The sequence below is a fragment of the Microtus oregoni genome, unplaced genomic scaffold (assembly GCF_018167655.1).
Source record: "Microtus oregoni isolate MIOR12 unplaced genomic scaffold, Mior012 000001F_ref0000356, whole genome shotgun sequence".
In the NCBI taxonomy this organism is placed as follows: Eukaryota; Metazoa; Chordata; class Mammalia; order Rodentia; family Cricetidae; genus Microtus; species Microtus oregoni.
Genome location: NW_024543060.1, coordinates 92,928,957 through 92,956,292, shown reverse-complemented (window position 1 = coordinate 92,956,292; position 27,336 = coordinate 92,928,957). Strand labels below are relative to the sequence as shown.

Here is a 27,336-nt window from a genome sequence, read left to right as displayed (position 1 = left end):
CTCAACCTTAAATATATATCACCCAGAGAGCATAAAAATCCTGGTGCCTACACAGTACCACATCTCCTGTTATAGGAATGTCCCTGCTGCAGCCTGTCCTTGGTGGGACCAGGATTTGGCCTCATTCACCGCTGCTTCACCCTAGTAAGAATATGCCAATAAGGAGATCCATCATTTGTTTTTAAGCGTCTGGGTGACTCAATACGAAATCTCTGTTCTCATTTCATTGCAGAGAGCTTTCCTCCTAGGCTTCTGGAGGCCCATGGCAACTCCTCTTTTCCCCCTTTGCCTGTAATAGCATATTTATGTCATGCCCTTTCCCTGGGTTTAATATTTCAAAATCTTGCCATCTGCTAATGAGAGAGGGACAGAGCCCGGGGCGCTCCCTGTATATCTCCAGCTTCACTGTGGACATTTTGATGGCTCCTGAGGCAGATATCCAAGCCAGTCCTGAACAGAGGGAAAATTGCAAAAGATTTCTGCTGGGAGAAGGGCTGGTGGGCAGGGCTGGATAAGAGGGGGTGATGGGGTCTTTGGAGGTGACAGGCAGATGTGCCAGCTGTGCTTGCCGGCATGGCCCTCAGGCTGAGTGCTGGCGTCAGCGGAGAAGCCTCCCTGAATCACTGACCAGCTGTTGCCCTAACTTGTGGGTCCACTCTCCTTCCCCAAATCTGCTAGCCTTGGTCTTTCAGCACAGACACCATGATCTGGAATTTCAGGGCCAGTTAACAGGCCTGCTTTGGGTCCAGGATACAGAGGAAGCACACCCAAGGTCACATGACAGTGAAGCACCTGCTACCCTAATGATCTGGGCTTTAATCCCATGATTGGGCTCCCTCAATGGCAAACATCCCCTATTTGTGTGGGTTGTCTTCTCCGAGGGGCCACACATCCCTTTCAGTTTAGATGTGGGATGACGAGGCATGGCGAAGGACACAGCAGGACAAACGGAAAGGATGCCACGGGCCTGCAGTGTGGGTGACATCCTGGCTGTAGATATTCATGACTTCAGACAGTCTTCAGCTCTCGGAGCTTTCAAGAAAAAGTCCTATTGCCAAAACTCTTCTGCGCCTCCTCTGAGAAGTGCCCAGCCCCACTTAGCCGCCAGCCTCTCTCATCCTCACTCTGGTGACTGGAGAGGAACCGCCAGAAAGAGAAGATGCCAGCCCCCAGGAGCTGTTCCCTTTCAGCGTCAGAGCATTTCTGTTTCTTAAGGTGCACGGTTTAACACATTTGGGAACACAGCTATGCCCTGGGCTCCTGGGGAGGATGCCCTGCGCCCGCTGGCCCCCATCTCAAGCTGCTTCCTTTGTTGGTGTCATTCATTCCTGGTTGAGCAGTGAGGGGCGCCTGCTCACTTGGAAAGGTCATTGAGCCTCTTCTCCCTCTCTCCACCCCAGGTTCTTGTTAATGGTGAAGAGCTTTCCCCTAACGGGCTGCTCAGCTAACGAACTTGTGACTGTTATTTGCAAATGGGCGCTGTTTATCCTGTTACCTGGCTGGAGAATTGATAATGACTTGTGGTTTGTTGTTGTTTGGGTTTTGGTTTTGTTTTGTTTTTGTGCTCCTTGAGACAAAGGTTAGACAGACCACACCTTTGTTTACACAGCACTTGCTTTGAAGTCATCCTGAGGTTTATTCTCAACAGTGCCTAAATTCCAAATTACATTCATCCTCTCTCTTGCTTTCATCATAGAAAGCTAATGGATTGTGAACCAAAGGTCAGACTAATTTACCATGAGAGAATGAGATCCAGCATCTATGTTCTTTTTTGTAGGATAACGCAGCTGAATATATTTAAGGGGAGGCTATGTGTAACACAAATAATTTCCATCTTAAAATCATCTTTCAGGTATAAACTTGTTATGTAATAGCACACAAGGGCTTGGCTTTAAAAATAAATCGAAATGCAAATTAACTTGTCACATTCTCATACCTTTGGGTTAGCACAGTCACTTCTGAATAGGCTTCTGGAAATCTGTGGTTCTGCATCTCTCTTAGCTCCTAGATTCTGAACATTTGGGCAAAAGGAAACCACTTCTTTTGTATCCCGTGCCCCTTAGCCACGGAACCAAAATGCTGAGCTGGAGAAGGATTTAACTCTTGGGAAGTACTCAGTGATGTTCCTGTTCTGTGGGTTCTCAGTTAAAGTGAGGCACTTGAAATATCTTCACACCCAGTGATCATCAAAGCATAATGAACTTGCTGCCAAGGGAGCGCTTGATGATGCTGAGCTGAGGGAGAATATTCCTTCCTGCAAGAGCAGGCTGGTAAATGGAGGGCAGATCCCATGCTGTGGAACAGGGCCTCTCCACACCCACAATGCGCTATTGGCACTGTGCTCACTCGGCCGTCTGTCAGGACAAGATGCATGGGCCTCCCAAACTGTACGACAAGTTGACAGGGAACTGAAGAAACAAACTGTACACAGTCACATAAGGCTTTTGCTGTTTGTTTATTTGCTTGTTTGCATTTATTTATTTATTTATTTATAGACCAGACCTAGGCTGACCTTGAACTCACTATTCTCCACCCTCTGCCTTCTCTGTGCTAGGATTATAGGTATATACCGCCACACTCAGCAAGGCCTTTAGTTTTGTTCTGCCTACCCATGTCCCAAGAATTTAAGAATGTTTTTTATATCATAGACACACAGCCGGCATATCAAATGCAAATGAAAACCAAATGGAAGCTGGTCATTTCAATACTTTTTATTTGAGTGTGAAACCATTCATATCTTGCACAACTGTACAGATAAAACTATTTCCATTTTAGCTGTAGACATGATTATCACACTGGGTGGTGTGATCAAACATTTTATTTACAGAACATTTGCTAAAACATCCGATGTCATATTTCGATTTATTTCTTACCCATAGGGTAATAGGTCCACCATAATTGCTTGGTGCATCTTATAATACAGAAAGAAAACCTATGTTAATCTCTAACAAACCTCACAAATATCTGCAAATCTGACAAAAAAAATACCTACGAAAAAATTTCCCCAAAGTACAATACATTTTTATTTCCACACATACACAGTATAGTATAGACTCAAAGGCACAGCTTTGAATTGTTTTTTCTAGCAAAGTGTCGGAAAATATTCTAGTCTTATGAAGGAACCAGGACAGCTGTCACACTTGGCGCTGGCTAAGTGAAAGTCTGATCCATCCAGCCTCACAAAGCAGCAGAGTGGAGGATGATGCGGACCGCCATAAACCCACACTTCTCACAGAACTCAAGAAAACCCTCTCCTGCCTTTCGCTGATGCCAGCCATTGTGCAAACTTAGGACACAACCTTGTACATAGAAGAACTGGTCCTACGGACATCAATCAACTAAAGGCGGAACACAACAGGCCTCCTCAGTCCCTCCAAACAGTGCTTACAATCCCAAGACAATGCAGGTGACATGGCAGGCGTGAGTGGAACACGCTGCTTAGCATTTTTAGGAACTTCCACGTAGCCCTAGGACTCCAGGAAGTAGCAATGCCACCACCACCACAAGTCAGGAGGTGGATAGCGCCCAAGGGCTGGGGGCTGTACAGTGAGATGACAGACAGGGCAAGGCAAATGCTCTCGGTAAACGACGTGCCCACCCAAGAATACAAACCGGATTCTGGCTCCAGTATCCATCTTTAAAGACTTAAGAGCTTTGTCAACGAGAAAATAAGTACCCTACAGGGAGTGGCTGCCATGCAAGGTCATGGAACAGAGGGGAAAGGCACGGGTTGGCCTGCCCACGATAGTGCTCTCTAGAAACAGTCAAGTCTGGCTTGGCGACAGGAACCCAAGCCCAGGGACTTTTAGTAAGTCCTGTTTCTGAACTAAAGTCTATTCATCCCAGGTTGACCATCCTCTTGCTCATTAGGAACATGGACGCTTAGGAACAGCCCGCGAATTATTATGTATAGAGATAAAGTCTTCTGGAGGGTGGGTATTGGGTTTATTATTATTATTAATTATTAATATTAAATATGAATTCCTATGAAAGCAGTCACTTAGCCCATCCAGTGGAGGCCTCTCCGTTGATGTAAGCAAAGCCAGGAAAGTGTTGCATGTGCTCGTACTCAGAATTCCTGCGCGTGGTCAGGGGTGGGTACATGTCACTCGAGTTCCCGTACCTCGTGGAATGCACAGATGGGCTCGTGTAGCATGCGTTGGCTGTTGGCACCTCTGGCCAGCGAGGAGTGACGGGGGTAGGATGCAGCCTGGGAGTGCCGCTCATCAAGCAAGGCTCCATCCTAGAAGTGGGGCTGTTAAAAGGGTACTTGTGGAGGAGAAACAAAGTCCACAAAATTAAGGTCAGCTTCAAGTTGCCTGCACCCAAGAGCATACGTATGTAAGCTAAACATTGCAAGACACTATTCACAGGTGGTGATGGAAAGGAATCGGTGAGCCTCTGTGCAAGTGTGAATAATCAGTGGGAGAGTCTCAGGGGTCTCGCGGCTAGAGGCTGCCCGTGCTTTGCTCACACGGAATGACTAACTGTGAGCTGTGGGTCTGAAATACTCTAAGAAGTCAAATGGTTCGAAGAGAGAACCATACCCAGCTGGGAATACTGAGTAGTAGTGGTGGTGGTGCTGCTGCTGCTGCTGTTGGGTGCTGTCGTTGGGGTAGTGGTGGTGGCTGGGGTGGTGGTGGTGGTCATGGTGATGGTAGTGGATGGTTGGGGTGGTGGTTGTGCTTGTGCGTAGTAGTAGGTAGTGGTGGTGGTAGTTATGCGTGTGTCATTGTGTATACACACTAGCAAGTATGTCCAGTTAAGTGTGATTGCTGGATAGGTTTGAGCTTTATCGATACTTAGGGAGATGTGATAAGTCCTATTCCATCAACCCAAGAGAACAGCCCTACCAGGTAAAACACAATGACATTAAAAATAGCATTTTACAGCTGAATTCAATCATGAACCTCAGCCACAAGCAGGCTTTTGAAGAGAAAGCAAGCCAACAGCTTCAAAGGTTATTATTAGTGCCTGTCATTTAAAGAACATCTCTCTCTTTTAGGTTCACATTCACTGGAGTCCTGGAAGATGTGCAAGGAGGAAATGGTAAATGAATGCAGAGGACGGAGTAAAGAGACAGGGAGGACGGAGTCAGGAGAGACAGGGAGGACGGAGTAAAGAGACAGGGAGGACAGAGTCGAGAGACAGGGAGGATGGAGTCAGGAGAGACAGGGGGATGAGTCAGGAGAGACAGGGAGGACGGAGTCAGGAGAGACAGAAGGGACAAAGTCAGGAGAGACAGGGAGGACGGAGTCAGGAGAGACAGTGGGGACAGAGTCAGGAGAGACAGGAGGGACAGAGTCAGGAGAGACGGGGGACAGAGTCAGGAGAGACAGGGAGGACAGAGTCAGGAGAGACAGGGAGGACAGAGTCAGGAGAGACAGGGGGGACAGAGTCAGAAGAGACAGGGAGGACGGAGTCGAGAGACAGGGAGTACGAAGTCAGGAGAGACAGGGGGGACAGAGTCAAGACAGACAGGGAGGACAGTCAAGATAGACAGGGAGGCAGCAGGAAAAGGAACTTTGGGGCGAATCAGGCCAAGGAACAGGTGTTGGCAGAGACAAGAGGAGGGAAGGCGCTCTAGAGAGTCAGGAGGGAGAGGGGCTCAGAGTCCTTCTTTTGCATTCTTCACTGTTGGAAGGACAGCTTTGGAAACATGGCCCTGTCAGAATGATGGCGAGGGAAGGGGCTAAGGCTCCCTTAGGAGTTCATGTTTGCAGGGCAGTCAGCACAAAGATGTCCTTGCTATGCTTAGGGCCAACAAGGACAGGAGCCAAGGAATCAGGACGACAAGGGCAACATGGAGGAGAGCATGTGTGAATTTCTGTCCCCCATCTGTCTACCCTGACAGTTGGAAAGTGGAGCCCCCAGGGATTAGGTGGGAGGTGCCTCCAGTGAGGGAGACAGACAGGCTGAAGCCTAGACAGCACCCTGGTGCTGACAGCAAGGAGCCCCTCGGCCTCTTTGAGCTGGATCCCCAGGGAAGCAGGAGACAGAGGGGAGGCTTGGGCGATATCAGGAGAACTAGCTACGCAGGACTCAGGAAGAGGGGTCTCAGGTGGAGCACTGAGAACCTTTCCCTCACATAGGACCCCTGCTTACATAGCGGAGGGCAGCTGCGCACAAGAAAAGAACAGTTAAGAAAAAGGGTGTAGGAGGTGTCTGGGAACTCCAGGGAGAAGGACCGAGGGCTGTTGCCAAGGAGACTGCAGACAGCATGCCAAGGTTTTCATAATCCCCATCAGATCTGCAGCACTGGCACAGCCCCATGTGCCGTGCAGAGTGAGGCCCCAGCACACTGTTTGGGAGGAGTCAGGGTGGCTCCTCAGGCCTGTGAATGAAGATTCTCAGGGAAAAAATCTAGATCCCAGATGTACTAAAAAGATGACATTAAGAAGAACCAATGATGCTCTCCCAAGCGAGACAGCTGGGTGCATGTTACCCTGGCCCCCTCAGAGGTCTCCCTTTTCATCTAGGGGCACGGTGGGCTGGTCTTCCCTTAGGTCCTACCCTTTTCCCCACTCTTTATCTCAGCTCAGACATCAACTCCTTAGAGTGACTGTTCTGAACATGCTGCCTCAAGAAGCCAAATGCCCTACCACCTCCACCCTGCCTGGCAGCTGTTTCTCCCCTGGCTTGCATTCAGATGCTCCCTGTGGGGCTTTGTTTTATTCATGATATGTCCCCAAAACTTGGTACAGCGCCTGGCACCTAACAGGTGCTAACCATATTTGGTAAATGTACACTGGGCCAGTCCTAGCAGAAAGGACCTTCAGGGTCATCAAGTCTAAACTCATTGTAGAAGCGGGAAAAGCTGGAGCCATGCCCAGTGTCACGGAGCATGACAAAAGCCCAGACCTCAGTGGCGCAATCTCCCCATATCAATCTTACTGATCTAAACGTGGCCTCCCTACCCCTTGCAAACACTTTATTCTTGCGTCTTCCTTCATCAAGATCTCTCCTCCTCCACAGAGATAGGCCTTGGAATGCTGACCCAGGCCACCGGAAGCCTGCTGGCCTCTCTGGCCTCGGTCTGGGTAGGTAAAATGTCACAGCATGGACTTGGAGCCCTTGCCACCAAACTCAGGAGAGTATAGTTCTTGTGCCTCATCAAGGACCCTCAGCACAGCTGTGCCCAGAGGTTGTGTCATAGACTCCAAAGAGCAATTGCCTGGAAATGAAACTGGCTCAAAATATCTCCAGTGTGACAATACAATTCTGTTAGCAGTGTGGAAAATTCTGTCCCATTAGGTCAGCTAATTGCACATGAGTCAGTGGCTTGCTTACCCCCTAGTGTAAGAGGGCACTGAGAGGCGGGATGGTTGGAGTGCCTGCTGCCTTGGCCCTACGGTCAGTGTGCCAGTGGAGACTGTGTGCAGTCTGCCGGGAGTGGCAGAGGCTGCACAGTAGCGTCCCCCCTCACCTTTCAGACTTCACATCTGGCTTCGTGCAAGGCCCTTAAGCATGCTGGGTACAAGCTCTGGGGTGCCAAGAGCTCAGGCCAGGATAAAGGAGCTTTTGTGGAGACGGGTAACAGGAAGTTATCAGTCTGGACCGAATCACAAGCTGTTGCTGCTCATTTTTAAGATAAGATAAATCACTAAATCATTACCACCTCTTGAAAGGAGTGCATGAGGTGCGGTATTGCCTGTGTGTGTGTGCATGCGCGCGTGCGTGTTTAAAGTAGTCAGCAAGAGGCTATGATTTAAGTCCATCTTGGTAGTGATGACTCTTGGCCTCTTTGGAACTGTATTAGGAAGTCTATTTTGGGAAACGACTCCCTACTCCAGAGGCGGACTTTCCTGTCCATGGAAAGGGAAGACTGAGCCCTTTATCCCTGCTCCTTACCACATGGCCGGCTGCTTGGGCAGGGGGTGAAAGGTGGCTGAGTCAGGAGTGAAAACTGTTTTCCTATGAAAGACAGCTCTCACTGTACGCAAGGCCTGCCAGGGGCTGCCCAGGGCCCCCCCCCACCCCCCCAGCAGCCTTCCTTTTGGCCTCTTCTGGATTAGTAGGACGTGTCTCTCAGACTCTTTGTCAGACAGTCCACATCTGCTGAGCTCTTAGGGTCAAGATTGGTCAAACGAATTGGAGTGAAATCACTTAGAAACTATGTTGTAAGTTTTCAAAATGTGCTGGCCATTACTAAAGTTCATTTTTGAAAGGCAGAGGATCGTGGTCTATTAGTGATTCGAAGAGCCTCGGTGACTGACTGGAAGGTCCCAGTGTTCACTTTCCAAGTGAGGGCAATGGCCTGCTTGAAGCCACATAACAACTCAGTGCTCAAACAAGGCTCTTTCATTTCATTGACATCCTGGGAGTATATCCTGGGCAATCACTAAAGACCCAGCTCTGGAGTGGGTCCTGGGAGTCTGAGGGGGTGAGAAGGGACTGGCTCTTGCCTCTGCAGAGCCAGAACAGAGCAGAGAGCAGAACTATATAAAATAGAACACCATTATAACTGAACGGCAAAGGATAATGATGAATGCAAACAGCATTAACTGTGAGCCAGATCTTATTCTATTCTTTATTAACTGCCTGACCACAGCTACTATGCCCTGTGAAATGGGTATTATAACTTATCTCCATTTCCCAGATGAATTAATTGAAGCTCAGAACTATTTAGAGGCAGATCTGGAATTTGAACCCAGGGAGTCTAGCTCAGCACTTAAAAGACTTTGCAACACTATGATTGATTGATATGTGGGTGCACACACATACATATGTGGCACATGTCTGCATGTGTGTGCATGTGCATGTGGACCAGAGAAAAACCCCAGGTGTTTTCCTTTTGTGCTGTCTACCTTTTTTTTTTTTCTTTGAGACAGGATCCCTCACTAGCCTGGAACTTACCAAGTAGGCTGACTGGCCACTGAGTCCCAGGAACCTGCTTGTCTGTCTCCTCAGCACTGAGGTTATAAACATATTCTACTACACTTACTTATGTTCTAGAGAGCAAATTTAAGAAAGCACTTTACTTGAGCTGTCTTCACAGCTGTGTGTGTGTGTGTGTGTGTGTGTGTGTGTGTGTGCCTGTGCATGTGTCTGTGTATTTTTCTCTACTGTGGTCCAAGAGGCTCCCAAGGGGGAGAACCCTGAGGAAGCTGGTGGCACCCCTGGCTGTGGGCTGGTTGGGGCCAGGCAGATGAAGATCGCAGTGGCCATGGCATTGGTCAAACTACACTTGAGCCATTCGGATGAGAAAGAAGGAACAGCTTTCCTTCCTCGTGGAGTGCGTGCCTAGCTGTATGGATGCTGGTTGATCGCGTGACTTTTGAACTCCTGGGCCATGTTCACACTTATGGTTGCTGACAGGGTAAAGACTGCATGGCCAGGTCTGACTGAGGCACAGAGATATCCCACCCACGCGGTCCGCTGTTATGTGATTCAAACTGGCCATAGCAAGCACGTGCTGTGTAAATAAGAGCCCTCAACAGCATACACATGTTCACGGGAAACACTAGTGAGTTTGGATCACTCTATAACTTAAGTGCTGGGGTGCATGTGAATATCACAGTCCTGTAGGCATCCTTCTGCTGGGAACTGGAGTGCTCATTTGTTTGTTTTTGATTTTTTTTAAGACAGGGTTTCTCTGTGTAGCCCTGGCTATCCTGGAACTCACTCTGCAGACCAGGCTGGTCTCAAACTCACAGATCTGCCTGCCTCTGCTTCTTGAGTGCTGGGATTAAAGGCATGCGCCACCACCGCCCAGTGCAAGTACATTTCTTTTAAAAGACATTGTTTGATCATGAATTTTCTTCTTCTTCATCCCCATGAACCTTCTGTAGTGCAATGTGTTGCCCATGCACGGGGAATTGAGACTTTGAGTTCTGCTCTGGGAAGCTGAGACGACTCGACCCTACAGTGGATTTCAGCCTTGTACATTCAACTTTAAATTTTAAAAACCAACTTGATATTCTCTCAGAACTTGAGATTTAGTGAGAATACAGTGCCAATCTCTAGGCTTTGTTGACCCCCAACCCAGTGGTTTTAAGTCCCTGACATGGGGCTGGGGCTCAGAGTTGAATTTGTGCTCAAGTCTGCTTTGCTGGATGGGTAAAATGGCCTTTCTGAAGTTGCTGCTTCATCTTTTTTAAAAAAATTATTTATTTTTATTTAATGTGCATTGGTGTGTTGCCTGCATGTCTGTCTGTGTAAGGGAACTGGAGTTACAGAGAGGTGTGAGCTGCCATGTGGGTGCTGGGAATTGAACTCAGGTCCCCCAGAAATCAGTCAGTGCTCTACTGAGCCATCTCTACAGCCCCTTGCTGCTTCATCTTTAAGAACTGGAGAAAATGCAGTCTTTCTGAGGTTGTTATGGGAACAAATGAGCCCATCTATTTCAAAGTGCCCAGAGGTGCAAGTTGCTTAAATGTTAATGGAAAATGAAACAAAGGTTGCTTTGTCTCTCTCTGTACAGGACCTTCCCTAAGAGAGGGACACTTCAACACCGACCTCGCCCAACAGCTTGGGCAGAGGATATGATATAATTAACTTTTACCCACCCCACTTTACAGATGGAGACTAACTAAACTGTGAACCATAAAGCTTAGTAGTGGTAGTAGTAGTGTGTGTGTGTCTGTGTGTGTGCACGTGTGTGTACGTGTGTGTGCTGGGGATGGTAGACTGTCAAATGCCCTTGTCCGAGAGGCACAGCACACGACGGTGGAGAGGCTGGTTGAGTCTTCATCTGATATGAAGGGTTTCTCTGTGGACTGGAGCTTAGCTCTTGGCCATTCCTATTAAGACCAGCCATTGCATGATAAGGGTCCCAGCTGGGTACTCTTGTGGCTTCCAAAACGGACACTGCAGACCTATCTTTGACCACCAGGGTCTCTGTGGCCTTTGAGGAGAACTTGGCTTCTTTATATGGTGATGGTTTTAAAAATATCACCCTCCCCCAAAAGGAGCTCTTGAAATTTCCTGGGGTAGGGGCATGAGGCAGTAGAGAAGGAAGATAACAGCCAAAGCTGTGGTGTGATGATGCTGTCCTTGACTGGAGTGCATGCTTCCAAAGCAGGATGCTTCTGCCTACTTCCCTACTGTTCCCCTGGAAGGTGCAGCTCTGCTCACATAAAGCAGGCACCCAGATGAAGTAAGGAGGGAAGGAAGGAGGGAGGGAGGGAAGAGTGCCTCGACTGTGTGGAGTGTAATCAGTCACACAGGGGCATTGCAGCCAGGCGCACAGGCTCTGCTCCCAGGAGAAGCAGCACCCAAGGAGCCGGCATCTCTGTGTCGCAGCCAGAGGTCTCTAATGAATGCCCCCGGGGATGACTTAGTGGAATCGACTCCTTGGCTTGTCTTGGGATTAAACCAGGGTTCCCCTTGGTACTGAGATGGAAATCAAAACAGACGACTGTTTACCCTGAGTGCCTTCGTATTGGGGATACATTTTCCTCACTGCCTCCCTTGGAGGCCAATCTGTGTGCTACAGGCTGATGCAATGCAGTCTCATCCAACCTCCCTCCATCCCGCCCTTGCCCTCCTAGGCCCCTGCCCACACCAGCCCCCTTTTGTGCTTATCCCATGGGGGGGGCACAAAGCCCACATGTGACTTCTCAACCTTCAGAGCAGACAAAGTACACTTAGCCTATCCCAACCATTGGCTCTGCTGACAGCTGCTTCCATCCACCCAAAACAGTGAGAGCCACATCTGGGAGACAGTGGGAGATTGTGCTCACGAGCCAGAAAGCAGCCACACTTCCTGGGCTCTGACCCTTGCATAAGTCGCTCTGTCTCACTTCTGCTAGGGTTATCTAGAGTGCATGCAAAATGCCAAGCACAGAGCCTGGCATATCTGGGAGAAGTTAGCGGACTTTTGATGGGTTCTGTGTGCTGTGAACTGGGGATAGACACTTAATCTCTGCTTGGAGACTCCTGCAGAGTTAGAAGTCCTGGCTGACAGGGTGTGGGGAGTGTGACTGGAAGAGAAGGCCCAGAGAGTGGCAGGCACTTGGTAGGGGCCTGGAGGAAGGAAGGGGATACTCTCAGGAGACCTGCAAGGCCATAAGATGTTCAGATGATAGGCAGAAGAGATTCCCAGCTCGGAGAACAGTGCCTACAGACAGGGAAGACAGGGACGTTGGTGCAGACGCAGGGCCCTTGCACAGCTGCCGGGGCTCTCACGGGGTAGAGAGTGGTAGGGTGGCCAGGAAAGGAGCCCAACATTGAGGAGTAAGCCAGGGAAATGACTGCAGTACGGTACCAGACTCCGCGTTATGGTTTTGGGTTTTCCAGAAGACCCCTCCAGCTGTAGGCAGGGCAAGCTTTAGAGACAGAGATCATCATGAAGGCCTGTTATTATCTAGGTTAGACATGAAGGCCTTGAGCTAAGGCAGGAGAGCCAGGATGTCAAAGACATTTTAGAACACAGAATTGAGGCTGGGTGTGGTGGCACACTCTTTTAATTCACCACTCGAAGGCAGATCTCTATGAGTTCAAGGTCAGCCTGGTCTACACAGTGAGTTCCAGGACAGCCAGGACTATGTAGAGAGAGACCTGGTCTCAAACAAACAACAACAACCTCAACAACAGCAAAAACTCAGAACTGGATGGACTTGGTGATCAGTCATGCTTGGGACAATGCAGAGGGTGTCTAATATAACTGGAATACCCACCAGTGGCAATCTAGCTACTTCCTCAACTTCCCACCACCCCAGGCTGGCCGTGGAGGGCTCAGTTTGCTAGGCTGTGATGGGTGGGAGTAATCAAGAGGGTCCATTTCCAGGATGCTTCAGGTTAAGATGCCATGTAGGTCAAATCTGAACACACCCAGAAAACCAAGAGACCAGCTCTCATGATGCAGAGATCCGACGGATGCCATGAGGGTAGCGATGGGGAAGCAGACACAGAACCACTGTGAGGTGGGAGCCTAGAAAGGACCAGCACAAACAGCGAGCTGGATTCTGGCGTCAGAGAGGTCAAGGAGAGTCAAGAACTCAGGAGAACAATTAAGCGACGTGATGTGTAGGGAAATGACGTGATCACGAGCACCACTTGAGGGCGTTGAGCTGGCTGCCCTTGAGGACCGGCAGCGGGCACACACATTGGCCTCATTAGCTGAGTTTAGTTGACTTGATTGGGCACCGAGCATAGCCAGCAAGACCTCTGGCCCTACACTCACCTGTGCAGAGCTCCTGTGGTAAGGGGAGTAGTGGAGCGGCCCAGAGATGGCCGTGTCGTGAGGCAGGGCTGGATACTGGCTCTGCATTGGGTGAGGATGCTGGTTGCCATAGCTCCCGTAGTTATAGCTTCCCGTGTACCTGAAAAGCAGCAAGCACAATGGATGTGAGTCACAGCAGAGAACAGTCAGCCTGACACCTTGAGAAAAATCAACCTCGTCTGTTTTTTCTTTTTGTCCCCCCACCACCGGTTTTTCTTCCACTTGATCCCTTCCAACACCCTATTGGCCTTGCTGTGGCAACTCTGAAACCCCAGGTTGGGTTTGCTTTTCCCTCAGCACTCTTGACAAGCTTGCACCTCAGGGGATGGAACCTGGCTCTGGGGGAACCTCCTCTCCCTGTGTCAAAAGCCATCGCACACCCTGAAGTCAAACGGGGAGAAAAGAACTGCTTTGGACTTTGTGTCTTTGCATTCCTTGACTTCCGCCGGGCAGTGCAGGTGAAGAGCCTGGGGAACTTGATGGCGAGAAAAAGCAGGTCAGAGACCCTGGTGCTGAGCCAGGCTCTGCTCTGTCTCGCACTGTGATAGGGACTCACTCATGGTCCTGCTTCTCACATCTGTGAAATGACACATAGGGTCATGCTGGAACCACTCATGTGACAACCATGCCACGTGTATGCAGGGTCACACGAGCACACCGGCCACTACTGCCATGACTGCATATTCTAGCATGTCCTGGCAAAGAACTGAGTCTTTATTCTATCATCCTTGTAGGTTGAAAAAAGGGTGAGAAATACAATTCTAAGAGCACATTGTGATGATGTAGGGAAATACCTCGGGGAATAATGACTGCCCCGTGGAGATCCTGGGGCTCTGAGCCGTGGGGACACACTGACCTATAGGCCTGTGCACACCTTCAAGCCCTCTATCTTCTGCTGGACCACCTGTGTGGGAGTTGCCTGAGATGCCCCTGCGCCGCAGCCATTTTGTGGCTTCTCTGGCCTGTGAGCAGCTGCAGGTGAGGCCCCAGCACTGTGTGGTCCTTCTCAACGCTAAGAGTGGTTTTGAGCCTCTGCTTGGGAAGCAAGGCATAGTCTCTGTCTCCTGACAGGCAGATCACGAGGCCAAGGGCTGCCCGAGTTCAGGTAAGGCTTCTGAACAGACGTGCAGGGCACATATCCCAGCAGCACCCCCACCCGGGTCTGCATGCAACACGGGCTAAACTGTTCTCTGATCTGAATCCTTCTGAAGTGAAATGCCAAGCAGGCCACCTACCCGTGCTCCTCTCTGTGGGAGTAGACTGGTATCCTGTGTGTCACAGAGGAGGAAGGCATGTGGGCGCTCCTCATACAGGGCAGTTGTTGCGAGTTCTCAGCTGGGGACCCAGCAGCTGTCGTCACTGTATATGTTAGCGACCACGTGTATGACTGCATTGCTCCTACGGAGACAGATTGCATGGCACTGGTCACTAACGGTTGTGGCTTCCCACTGCTCCTAAGCTGAAAGCCAAAATCGTTCGTTACAAGGCACCCCCAGGTTCAGCTCCCCTGCAGCCTCTGGTCTAGCCGCAGAATTATTTCCTGTGCCCACACTGCTTCTGCTGCCCAGCATCCATACTCTTTCCTCACTACCCACTCAGTCTTCAGAGATGAATCCAGAGAAGCTGCCTGCTAACTCCAGGCTAGCGGGGGCCCCAGTGCATTGTGGGCGTCTGTGGTCCCTACTTCAATCTTCAGTTCCCCATTCTGGAAGGTACGAGATTTGAAGGTGTGAGGTTTGATGGATGTCCTCCCCCCCCCCCCCGCACCAGAGTGCAAATTCCGTGAGGCTAGGCATGTGTCAGTTTGTCCAACCTGGCACCTAGGATAGTGCCTGACTGTCCAGACACTCAGTAAAGAGGAAGAAGAGGGACGGGAAAGACCAGAAGAGAGGAAGAAAAAGAATACAAGGCCTGGCACAGCGTGGCCCAGGCAGGCATCACAAATTAGCTTTCCATGTTCAACTTGGACTACTTTAAGCAATGTAAGCAGCTCACTCGACTGCAGCCCATCCCATGCCCACCACTAACTCCATCTGTTGCCTTAGTGCCTGAAACTGCTGAGGACCTGGGCCGTAGGGGCGGCTGACAAAGGTCCTCTAGAGGTACATTTTATACGACGGTTAGAATTTTTGTAAGAACAATTTAAAAGCTTGCTAAAAGCAGTAACCTCATTAGACAACTTAATTTCTGATAAATTTTAAAATGTTGAGAGCAGAAATAAAATCATTTCACAAGGTGTAAGGAACAGGATTCGGTGTTCTCTTTTGGGTACACAGAGAGCTGGAGAGTTGCTGCTTTTAAGGGGCTGGAGAAATGGTTCTGAGGTTACAACTACTCTTTCAGTCTGCTCTCCCAAAAGTTCAGTTCACATGACCACGCACAACCATCAGTAACTTCAGTCCCAGAGAGTATCTCCCTCTTCTGGTCTACATGGTACCAGGGGATAATGTGGTGCATACACACGCAGACAAGCAAAACACCCATACACACAATGTAAGATGAAAAATAAATTTTAAAGAAGATAAAGCAAAATCCTGTATTGTCTGCAGAAGCCCATTTCTACTTTAAAACTCTTACAGGAAGACAAAGAGTTTGCACATTAGAATTCAGCCTGCCCTTGCCCCAAAGCTTTGCTGATAGCACAGGGAAGGGTGGCAAGAGGGGGCAGAGCAGGTGGACTCGAGTTTTGTCATAGGGCAGAGACCTGGCAAGGAGGAGCCGGGAGGAAGGAGGGAAGGAAACCTTACTGTAAATGTATTGTTTTATTACTGAAAGTGCTTGGCACTAAGAACTTATGTAAATCTGCAAACTCGGAATGCAGATAATACCGTTTTTAATAAAGTGGCAAAGATTTACTTCAAGAGCATGACAAGGAGGTCTGTTCTGTTGAGCATCTATCACAGCCAGGCTGTGGGCTAAGTGCTTCACAAACATCCTTAAATTAGAAATTGCTCCTAAGAGCTGTGCCAAGATCAGAGAGAAGACTCCGGAGATGAGCTACACCTCAGTGACTGGATTAGATGTGCCTCCCTTCTCCAAGCCTGAGCCCTTCCTTAGGGGTGAGGAGAGGCTCCACTGGCAAAGCACTTGCTGCACAAGTGGGAGGACGGGAGTTCAGATCTTTAGAATGGACGTAAAATGCTGGAAGCGGCTGTGCCTGTGACCCCAGGGAGGTGAGGACAGGAGGGTGCTCCAGGTTCACAGAGACCTTTCTTACAAACAAGGTAGAGCGTGACAGAGGAAGCTACCTCTGGCCCCGGCATGTGCACGAATGCACAAATGCACCTGGGTGTACTTGTGAGCACTCGATTATGTACCCATGCACAGATAACAAAAGCATCACTTTCACAAGATTATTGCACTCTTAAAATTTTACATGCTTCCTTTTTTAATATTAAAATGTGCTGCTTCTGGGTGAGCAAGCTGATCATTTTTAAATTTTTGGTTTTATTTTGTGTTTTCTATAATAAACGCATTTTGCTTTTGTGAAAAGAATTCATAAAAACGTAAACAGATTTACTAGGAGAGCTGTAATGAGAGGGAGTGAAAAGTCTGAGAGAATAAGGAGCCAGTCACAACAAGTAAGCGCTTAGCCCTTCAAGCCCCAGTACCCCAGGCAGTGGGCAAAGGCAGTGGCTATTCAGAGAGGGGCAGTCAGGAAGGCAGAGGGAATGCAGCAGAGGGGGCTTTGTCTGAGCCCCTGGTGCACAGCAACTGTTAATCCAGGTCTTCCTCCCCAGCATCAGGCCTGCAGAGGCAGAGGTGTGCAGTAAACTTTGATTCCATTGAATCTGTTGTTGAAGGAGCCAGTACTACGAGGAATGGCAGTTATCAAACAGAGAGCTGGAACTCCTGGGAAAACAGGCCCCCTCGGTCTAGGGAACAAAACCTCTAAATGGCCAAGTGCCAGCATCTAATGCATCCACTCAGGCAGCCTTAAGCAGATTAACACCTACTGGCTTGGGTGAGAAGCAGTTTCTGTCTGGGGAGCAGAGACAGCATCCCCTGAGCGCCAGCTCTTGGGTGGGGACCTCCAGTGAGAAGCGCTGCACAGGCTGGGGCTCAAGGGACACTAATAAAGGCCAAGCTGACACAGCCCAAACGCTCGTCATTTGTTGGTTAAACAACAGGGCTTCCCTGTTGCCTGATTCCCATATTTCCTTCCTTAGCCTCCAGCCCCACACCACGCACACAACCCCATATGTTTAACGGTCTGAGGGTAGTGGTAGGGCTCCCGAACATTAAGGATTTTATAAAGACCCCCCCAAGGGGCAGATGATGGCTGCTTTATAATGCCAACACCACGATAAGGGACCATTCTCTCCACAGCCGCAGGAGGACACTTTCCCTCAAGGTTGTGTGGGTTTTGAATGGGGTCGCAAGCACAGGTACAAAGTGTGCTCGGAAAAGAAAGGTGGTCAATAATATCTTCACCCAACATAAAGTAGCATGTAACAACCCACTTCCCACTCCCAGATCCCCGGAGAGCCATGGGTCAGCAGGGAAAGGGGACAATGCTGCTGCTTCCTGTCACACAGCCTGCTGAAAGTAAGGAGCTTTCCACCAGTGCCGGGAATCGAATCCACGTGCTAAGCAAGCACTGAATTACATCCCCAGCTCAGAAGTTGTGAGATTCTACTGAACACTTGTGTAAACTGCCTTTTCTCCAACTGTCCAGCTCTACAAAATCACCGGACCTCTTCTCCCACCTGAAAAATCTGACCTAAGTCTTTGCTTGCAGTTTCTCAGGAATAAGCTCTGGTGAGTGTGTGGAGAATTTGGAACTCGATGCCCTAGACATTCGCCGCCAGTCACCTGCAGCTGATCAAACTTAAATTATCAAAACCACACGGGTTTTTATTTGAGGAGCTGTATCAATTGTGGTGGATTTTTGCCTGCTGTACGTGTGCGCACTATTTCCATGCACAGGGACTGAAGTTACAGAATGTCACGCGGGGGCTGGGAACCAAACCCAGAACCTCTGCCAGAGCATCCAACGTCTTCACCCCTAGCCATCTCTCCAGCCACGACAGACAATTTGCTTGTTTTTAATTACTATAATCACAAAAAGTTCTACTTGGATAATGATACTTGTTTCCTGAGATACACTAAACAAACTTGTATTATATCATCCAAGATCGAGACAGAAGGATTATGTACAGAGATCTGCCTGTACCTCTATCCATATGCTTCTGGGCTGCCTCAGCCCTTGGGCTAGCTGTGTTTAAGGAGCATGCCCACCGACATAGGAGGGAGCTGTGTTTAAGGAGCGTGCCCACCGACATGGGAGGCCTTGCCTGTTTGAGTTGTTGCACTAATAGCTCCATGGTCAACATTGGATTGACCAAAGTGCTCAGGGGCAACAAATGGGCTCCCAGGAAGACATGCTGACTTCACCTCCTGGCACGCTCCCTGACTCCCATGCCATAGCCAGTCTTCACTACACCAAGCTACTTCTGCCTCCGACATGTCCACATGCTCCTCCCCAGCTCCTCTGTGGTCGAGCCCTTGTGACTGACAGATGCCAGCTCCTCAGAGAAGCACACTCTGTGCACCGGCTGGGCAGGGCTCCACAGACTTGTTCACAACACACTGCTGTTTTGCTCCTGCCTCTCACAGCCATCTGGAGTTACACATTTACCTGGGACTTCACGTCTGTGTTAACTCTCACCCACCAAGGGGCAGCGGCCATATCTGCTTTGTTTTCACTTCTGTACTTCCAGGGCTGGGCACAGACTAAACACAGAACCCTTCTTTATTGCACGAACAAATGAATAAAAGATGAACAAAGTCAAGATGTGATGGATGGAGTGAAATCAGCGCATGGGAAACAATCTTTCTTTCTGCCCTGGTTCGCGTCCCCTAGTTCTGTTCCTTCAGTGAGGAGGAAGGAGCTGTGATGGAGGGGCCACTGTCAATGAGTCACCAGTGCCCACCATTGGGAGCCACCAGGCTGAGGCGTCCCAGTTGTCCTAAGAACAAGCGGCTTTTGTTACTGGGGAAGTCGAAGGGTTAGTTATCTTTGGGACATCCTCAACTGCTGTGGAGAAAGTACAGCTGGGCCGGCCAGATGTCCTACAGTCAGGGCACTTGTGAGGAATTCCCCTGTTTCACTGGGCGCCCTAACTTCCCAATGATTGAGTTGTCTGGTTTTGTGTTGCAGGGAACCTGGGTGGGAAGCTGAAAACATGAGCTTAATCGTTAACTTTTATTGTCATTGCTAAAGGAGGGAACACTTAACATGACATCATAAATGGGGGTTTTAGAGCCCTTCGGTGGCCTGCCCAGACAGAGTCTGAGTGTAACATTTTGTTTCAAATGACATTAAAGAAATGCAGCCCGATGTCATGTTAAATGGACGGATCAATTAGGCACCCCTGCCATGCCCGGAGGCAGAAAAGAGCCCCCTCCCCTAGAGTGAAACTTTCTGAACTTTGCCTGACCAGGAGGGAGGCAGCAGGCCCACAGAGATCCAGGTGGGTGGATGGCGATAGGCTGGGCTTTGCCCAGTGGAAATGCTGGTGTGGACTCCCATACCAGCCACTTATGAGATGTCCACAGGCTTTAGTAAATGCACTCGACACTGGCCTTGACCTTCTCTCCCGACTCCCACCTTGTTTACAAATGATAGCACAGTTTTAAGATAAAATCCATCTCTGTGTGGACATGGAACTAGACACAGACATGAATAAGTAGAGGAACTGTTTTCCTGGTGCATCGAAGGCCGCCACGAGGCTTTATGCTACTGATACCTTGTGCTACATGAGCACACATGCTATGATCTGGTCATTGCTGAAAAGCGAACATGTGTCCATCCAGAAGACGACACTGGCTTGGTGAAGAGACTCTGGGATCTGCCTGACCGTGACTCTTAACTCACCCTGATAATCGTTGATCAATGAAACCTGAACTTCTGGTCTGGCCTCCGCCTTGAGTCCTGTGATTACGGAGCTGTGCTGACACTGGCAGTTTTATGCACTGCTAGGAACTGAACCCCAGACTTCATCAACATCAGTCAAACAAAGCATCTTACCAACTAAGCTACACTCACAGCCCTGACTCTGGGCTCCTCAGAGGAAATGGCAACATGGCTCAGTGGGAAGGGGACTGGCCGCTCAACTCCATGACCTGAATTTAATCCCTGAAACTCAAGCAGGAGGAGGATAGAATCAACTACCACACATTCCCATCTGACCTCTGTGAGTGCACACATTCACACATACACATAAACAAACAAATGCAATTTTTCATCTTTAGCTTTTTGGAAAGTAGATGGAATATAAAACAGCAATTTAATAAAACTACCTGGCACCAACCTCATACACTGAGTTACCATTTTAAAGAGCACAATGGGTATGTTTTACTGGATTTATATAATCATTTTCTAAGTTATAATACTATTCAGTGAAAGTATGCACACGACCCCAAAGTTAAGAACTCTTCAATGCTACATTTATAGTATACACATGAAGCCATGCAGCTTCTTAGGAGATTATGTGTGTGTCTCTTCTAAGACCATGGCCCATTGCACATCAAGATCTGGTCTATAGATCCAGACTTGGTACTGGAGGAAAACAGTATAGATACTTTTATGTAGGATGACATTTTTAATGCCCTCTGGAGATACCTGAGAACAAAGCTGGAATGTGCCAGAATCTTCAAAGCTTACAATGTCTGAGGAGAGCCTGTTTCACATTTATACTTCCAAGAAGGTACTTTTATGACCTGCAGCACGTTGCACAGAAATCTCTCAACTCTTTTACGATATTCTTGTGGCCTTGGTGAATGTCACACCTGCCCCTACTTGGAGGCCTTCAAATCAAAGGAAGCCAGGCGGGCTCACGGGCAGGGTGACTCTGAGAGGCTCAAGTTAGGTTTCCCTGGATGCCCCTCACACCCTCCTGTCTCCCAACCACCCTGATCACACTGTTTGGGATGCAAAACTTCCCTGTGTGGTTCAGAACACAGGACAGCCATGACTCTGTGTTTGTCCTGGTGATGGTGGAACTGTTAGGAGCATGGCTCAGAGAAGTGGCTCTGGGCAGCTTGTTGCCCCACTGGAGACCCAGGGATGATGATAGAAAACTCCGACCAGGAAGGACCCCAGGGTGCTAGAGAGCTGTGAACAGCGCTGTCAGCCAGCAGAAATGTTTGTGTTTTACCTCCACTCGTTCTTTTCCCAGGGAGTGCCCCAACTGCCTGTCTGAGGTTTGTTCAGCTGGGTTCCAGAGTTTCCAAGCAGTGTGTCTGCAGGCACTTCCCATGAGCTCGTCTAAGCTGTGAGAAGCTGCAGGCCTGTGGGTCTAAAGACCCGCTACAATCCGGGGAACCTGATACTGGGAGAATGGGCACTTCCAAATGGCTGTATTTAAAACGCTTTCCTTGTGACAGAATCCCCCGTCAACCCTGTGTGCATGCATGCAGTGGGTTTCTGCTGGAATACAGACTTCCTTCCTTGGCAGCCCTGCAGTGTTAGTTCACACCTTGATTGCACTGTCTTCTATGATGCCTGTCTTTACTTCTCTCATCCCTGTGTGGCCTGTTGGTAGCAAGGCCACACCTAGCACTCAGCATCGGACTTGGCACCTTAAATAGATTATATGTATGTATGCATGCATGTATGCATGTATGTATGTGTGTATGTATGTGTATGTATGTGTGTATGTATGCATGCATGCATGTATGTATGTATGTATGCATGTGTGTATGCATGCATGTATGTATGAATGTGTGTATGTATGCATGTATGTATGCATGCATGTATGCATGTGTGTGTATGTGTGTATGCACACATGTACTCGCACTGCCCTTCTCTCACACACAACCTATGAAATAGGATTCTGTGCTAAAGATTTCCGATGCATGCTAAAAATACTGCCTCAGATGCTGACCCTGATATTGCTGATGAGAAGTCTGGTGTCAGTCTGAGTCTCCTTTGGTGATTATCTGTTTTCTTTGGAGCTGGTAATATCTTTCTAATTTTATTCAGTGAGTTTAGAGATGACTTCCACCCCTTAGCCCCATTTAGTCACCTCAGGATTCAAAGGAAGGACATGTTATCCTAGGTTTTATCTCGTTAGTGTTCTCTCTCTCCCACCTTTCCTCTTCCCTCCCTCCTGAGTTGGCCGTCTTTCTCCCCTGTCTCACTTCCTCCCTTCCCTTCCTTCCTTTCCTCTCTTTTTTTAATTTATTTATTTTTTAATTAAGAGCTCACTCTGTAGCCCCCTCCCACCCACCCAACAGGCCCAGTATGACTTCAAGCACTTAGCAATCCTCTTGCCTTACAGCCTCCTGAGTTCTGAGGTCACATGGGTGAGTCACCATGACCTGCTCTTTCTGGGAACACTTCCTTAAAGTGTGAACATTGGGCTGGGCACACACCTGCACTCCCAGCACTCAGAGGCAAAGGCAGTAGGTTCACCACAAATTTGAGGCTAGCCTGGTCTATTGATAGGGAGTTCCAGGTCAGCCAGGACTGCACAGTAAGATGCTGTCTCAGAATAACAACATGCTGTAATTCCTGAACGGATTGGCTCTTCCTCTCAGCAGAGCCCACATACTCAACATTATCTCTTTGCATTGACTGTGCTATCAGAGAATCTCTTAGCTCATTCTTTTAATTCTCTTTCAGTTGTATTTTATTTTCTGTCCCATCTCTGTTGAAATTTCTCTTTAAGCAGCTGTTTCTTTGAAGATCTCTGACTCTCATGAGTATCCCACTGTGCAATGCTGTTTCCATTGACAGCAGTGCTATGGTGTGTGTGCACGTGTGTGTGCGTGTCTGTGCATGTGCACGTGTGTGTGCGTGTCTGTGCATGTGCACGTGTGTGTGTGCGTGTCTGTGCATGCATGTGTGTATGTTAAAAGCACCTTAACCTAAAATCAATTACACCTTTCAACTCAGTGCATTTGTACATCAGTTGGGTTGTACATCTACCGTCATAATCCATCCCCAGAGTTTCTGATCTTCCCAAACTGAAGCTCTGCCCTTCTGTCTCCCTGTCCCCTGCCTCTATCCTCTATTTTACTCAATGAATTTGATGACTTTAGGGCCCCCATACAGTGGAGTCAGACATTTGTCCTTTTAACGCCTAACTCATCTCACTTAGCACAATGACTTCAAGATTCATCCAGGTTATAATGTTATATTACAATGCCATTTCTTCTCAAATTAAGGCTAAAATTATTCCATAGTATACTATGCTTCTATCCATTCACCCTTCAATAGGCAAAGGACACAGTGCGTCCTTTCCACTTTTCACTATTATCAATACTTTTATGAAAAGTGATATAAAAATATCTGTTTGGGGTTCTTTCAGTTGTTTTAGACATGGGTGGGTACCTAGGCTTGGGCGATTCTCGGGCATGGTTTGGCACATGAGAACACAGCATGTATCTTGTGCTGTGGGTCCCTCATCAGAACAGCCTTCCAGTAGTGAGCTTGACAAGTCACACTCAGGGTGGCCCACGTGTGGCCCAGGACCAGCTCTGTTCACAACGGCTGCCTCACTCAGTTGTGCTGTGGCTTGACACGGCCTCCTGCCTGTTCACCTTCCCTTGACATGGCCTCCTGCCTGTTCACCTTCCTTTGACATGGCCTCCTGCCTGTTCACCTTTCCAGAAACATCGCTCAGGTTTGGGCTCACATTTCTGGTTTTCAAGAATGCCTGTATACACCCATAACATTTTAATAATTCCAGTGGCTTACTTGGGGGAATAGAGATTTACCATATGTTTAATCTGCCCATCAGAGGCAGCGACATGTGGAAGACGTGCTAATGAGTGATTTGAGACCCGCCAGTCTTCCACACATTCCAAGATTCCCAAGTCTTGGTATCCCTCTGTCTTTTTAGGAAAACCGTTTTCCAGAAATCTCTTGCCTTCAGCATCTATCCGCCACCCAGTACTTTGGAGGCTCCCCTTACCTGTTGTGCTAAGGCCAGTGTACTCGGGGGATGGGTTGCTGGCAGGGGAAGATGGAGGTGGCACCTCCACAGATGTGGCAGATTTTTCTGGAGAAAATGACGGCACTGGTGAAGGAGTGGGTGGGGCAGCCTCGGTCAGGATAATCTCTTCCTGGACTTCCGCTACAAATGGAGAAAAGGTAAATTCTTAGATCCCAAGGTCAAGGCCGACTGCCTTCACAAACCACAGAACTGAAACACGCTTTCTAATCTGCATTGCACTGGTCACTCCCTGCTCAAGCCCGGCAGTGTTTCCACACACACAGGTGCCCCTCTACAGAGGAAGATGGTGTGGGCTCCTCAGCACCTGACCCCCTCACCACAGCTAGCATCTCCAGTGTGTGGAATTAAGGAAACAAGACAAGACAGAAGTGAGCGTTTAAGGCAGATGGCTAAGTCCCCACATCCCCACTGAAGGTTCTGCTCACCAGTGCTCCCCTCTCCCTTCATGGCTTGCATGAGCTCATTGGCCCGCTCCTGACAGTGCAGAGACTCTAGCAAATAGAGCACGTAGTCGTCAAACATCAGGTGAATTAGGTGGAAAGACCCTGGGGAGAAAAGATCACATGGAGAAGGGAGTCAGACCACCTGTGCATTCCCCCACCTGGCCGACCGCGCGCATGCTCAGGACCTCATTCCTTTCCTGCAGGATCTCCGCCCTTGTGGCTAGAGCGCTCTGTTCTTTGCCAATATTCCCAGCCAGGCCCATTCATTCCCCTCCATGCATATGGCACATGCCGGGCCACTTCCAAAGGTGCCTGCTCCCCCAGTTCCCGGCAGCACCATCCTGGCCCCCGCACTCCTCACTGCTCAGTGTCCATCAGCAGTGACACTCATTTCCACTCTTTCTGAGGCAGATCCTTTAAGAGCGTGCACGGCAGCCTTTTAGTTCACTACCAATGGACCTGATGTAATCCCAGGAGCAGAATTAAAATAGTAAAATTGCAAGAGTTATTTCCCTAAATGCTTTTTGAGACTTGTTTTGAAAAGGTACCGGGTGGGAAAGCAATGAGACTTTCAAGGAGTACTCATTTTGAGTGTAGATCATTACAAAGGAAAGCGAATGGTTAAAGACCATCCCGTGTACCAATGTCTGGGTTCAACAGTCTCCGAGGTCTAAATCCACCCTGCACAGACGACATTGTGATGTCTGTGGTTCAGCCTACCCTGCCTAATTCTGTTAAGAGAAACCGAGTTAGATTGAGTGAGTGCTGTGTGGCAACACTGTATCAGCCCGTGTAGGTTACTGTGTTTGATCTGCATCTCAGCCACAGGAGGGAAATAGCAGTTTCTCCCAAAGGGAGAGCATGGGCCTTAGGAGCCACGGAAATATGCAAAGCCACTCAGGTAAGGGGCAGATCCATGGAAACATGCAACGCCACTCAGGTAAGGGGCAGACCTCACGGAAACATGCAACGCCACTCAGGTAAGGGGCAGATCTCATGTAATGTGATGTTCTCTGAAAGGAAGACAGTGAGCTCACATTGCAGAAGGAGATAAGTATACAGCAGGTGCTTAGTAAGTGGTAACTAGTTATCTCAAGAACCATACAATGACTGATTCATCCAGCTACAGTAAACAAACAGTCAAAGGATAGCATCCAATACTCAGAGCATTCCTAATGAAGAAATTATTTTATTTGCTAGGATGTTGGTCTAAGCCAACATGGACGGAATGAAACATCCACGAACTGATCAATGAGAGTGGAAAACCCTGGGACACACCCAACAGGCGTGTTAATTTTCAATCGTTCTTCAAACAGGAACTCTGTAGAGCTCATGCCCCTGCCTGCCATCCTGCTGTGGTTCTCTGAGTACAGGAATGAATGAAGACCCTGTCTTAGCAAGGCCTGTTGTGTCCTTTAAAGCCCATCGTTAGGGTGATTGGATAACAAGCGGTTCCGTGCCAGGGTGTCGTGGTCCAGAGGATAAACATAGAAGCAAAACTGTGGAGGGGGAGGAGAGAGAGAGAGAGAGTGAGAAAGAGAGAGGGGAGAGAGAGAGAGAGAGAGAGAGAGAGAGAGAGAGAGGAGGATGCTGTAGAATTCCCCCATCCTCACTCTGTGCCCAGCAGAGTCAGCAACACAGCAGAGACCCAGCGCACACGTATCAGAGGGAACAGGAGTGGGCAAGCACTGCCCACTCCACTGTGTGCGGCGGGCTAAGCTCTTCAACCTTCCAACAGCAATGGGAAGGTTTATTCTTTTCAGCTAATATCTTGGGAGAAATGAAAGCTTAGAGAGTAAAAACCACTTGCTGGCTAAACTTTTTTAGCTTATAGAAAATAAGAGCATTCTAAAATGAACATTAGTATACTTACCATATAGCTTTATGATATGCTTAACGTTTTTCTATATTTAAATCAGATGTATTTTAATTGAGGGAAACATTAAGTCCCATGTTCCCTTCCTTACTGCAATTTCCCTCACCCCTGATGTTAATCCCTTTGAGTAATCAGTAATCTTGGATCTGTTATTGTTCATGTGTGCTGTAGACTGCGAATGTACATGCAGAGGTCCACAAGCAACACATGGGTAGTTTGCCGGTGTGAGGAAGATGATAAACATGCTACACAGTGTTACGCAGCCTGCTTTTGACAGTTCTCTGTTTGTAGATGCAGGCACCTTGGCCTGTAAGCTGTAGCTGAATGGCCCTCAATGCCACTTTGCCCATGCTAGGTAGCTGACAAATTTTCATCATTGAAAATACAAAACAATCCTGTACAATAAAGGAACTTCTGGAGACATTACAATCCCTGACTTCAAGCTCTACTACAGAGCTACAGTGCTGAAAACAGCCTGGTATTGGCTTAAAAACAGACAGGAGGACCAATGGAACCGAATAGAAGACCCAGATATCAATCCACACACCTTTGAACACCTGATTTTTGACAAAGAAGCAAAAAATATCAAACAGAAAAAAAGCATATTCAACAAATGGTGCTGGCATAGCTGGATATCAACATGTAGAGGAATGAAAATAGACCCATATCTGTTGCCATGCACAAAACTCAAGTCCTGATGGATCAAAGACCTCAACATAAAGCCAGCCACACTGAATCTCATAGAAGAGAAAGTGGGAAGTACACTTGAACGCACTGGCACAGGAGACCACTTCCTAATTATAACTCCAGCAGCACAGACACTGAGAGAAACAATTAATAAATGGGACCTCCTGAAACTGAAAAGATTCTGTAAAGCAAAGGACA

General features: G+C 48.5%; 1 protein-coding gene across 4 annotated transcripts in view; it reads right to left on the bottom strand.

Annotated features, from left to right (window-relative positions):
* Positions 1–2,717: 2,717 nt before the first annotated feature.
* Positions 2,718–27,336, bottom strand: part of Rfx4 (regulatory factor X4) — a 153,168-nt gene continuing 128,549 nt past the window's right edge. For 2 of the 4 annotated variants that reach the window (XM_041677571.1, XM_041677576.1), the window contains 5 exons: positions 24,558–24,677; positions 24,091–24,252; positions 14,401–14,563; positions 13,127–13,265; positions 2,718–4,269 (listed from right to left, as the gene is read on the bottom strand). In XM_041677571.1, coding sequence (XP_041533505.1) covers positions 3,997–4,269; positions 13,127–13,265; positions 14,401–14,563; positions 24,091–24,252; positions 24,558–24,677 — 857 coding nt within the window. In that variant the 3' untranslated portion in view covers positions 2,718–3,996. Of the gene's footprint in view, positions 4,270–12,613; positions 12,875–13,126; positions 13,266–14,400; positions 14,564–24,090; positions 24,253–24,557; positions 24,678–27,336 lie in introns of those variants that run through there. The other 2 variants (XM_041677594.1, XM_041677584.1) reach the window with 2 other exon arrangements.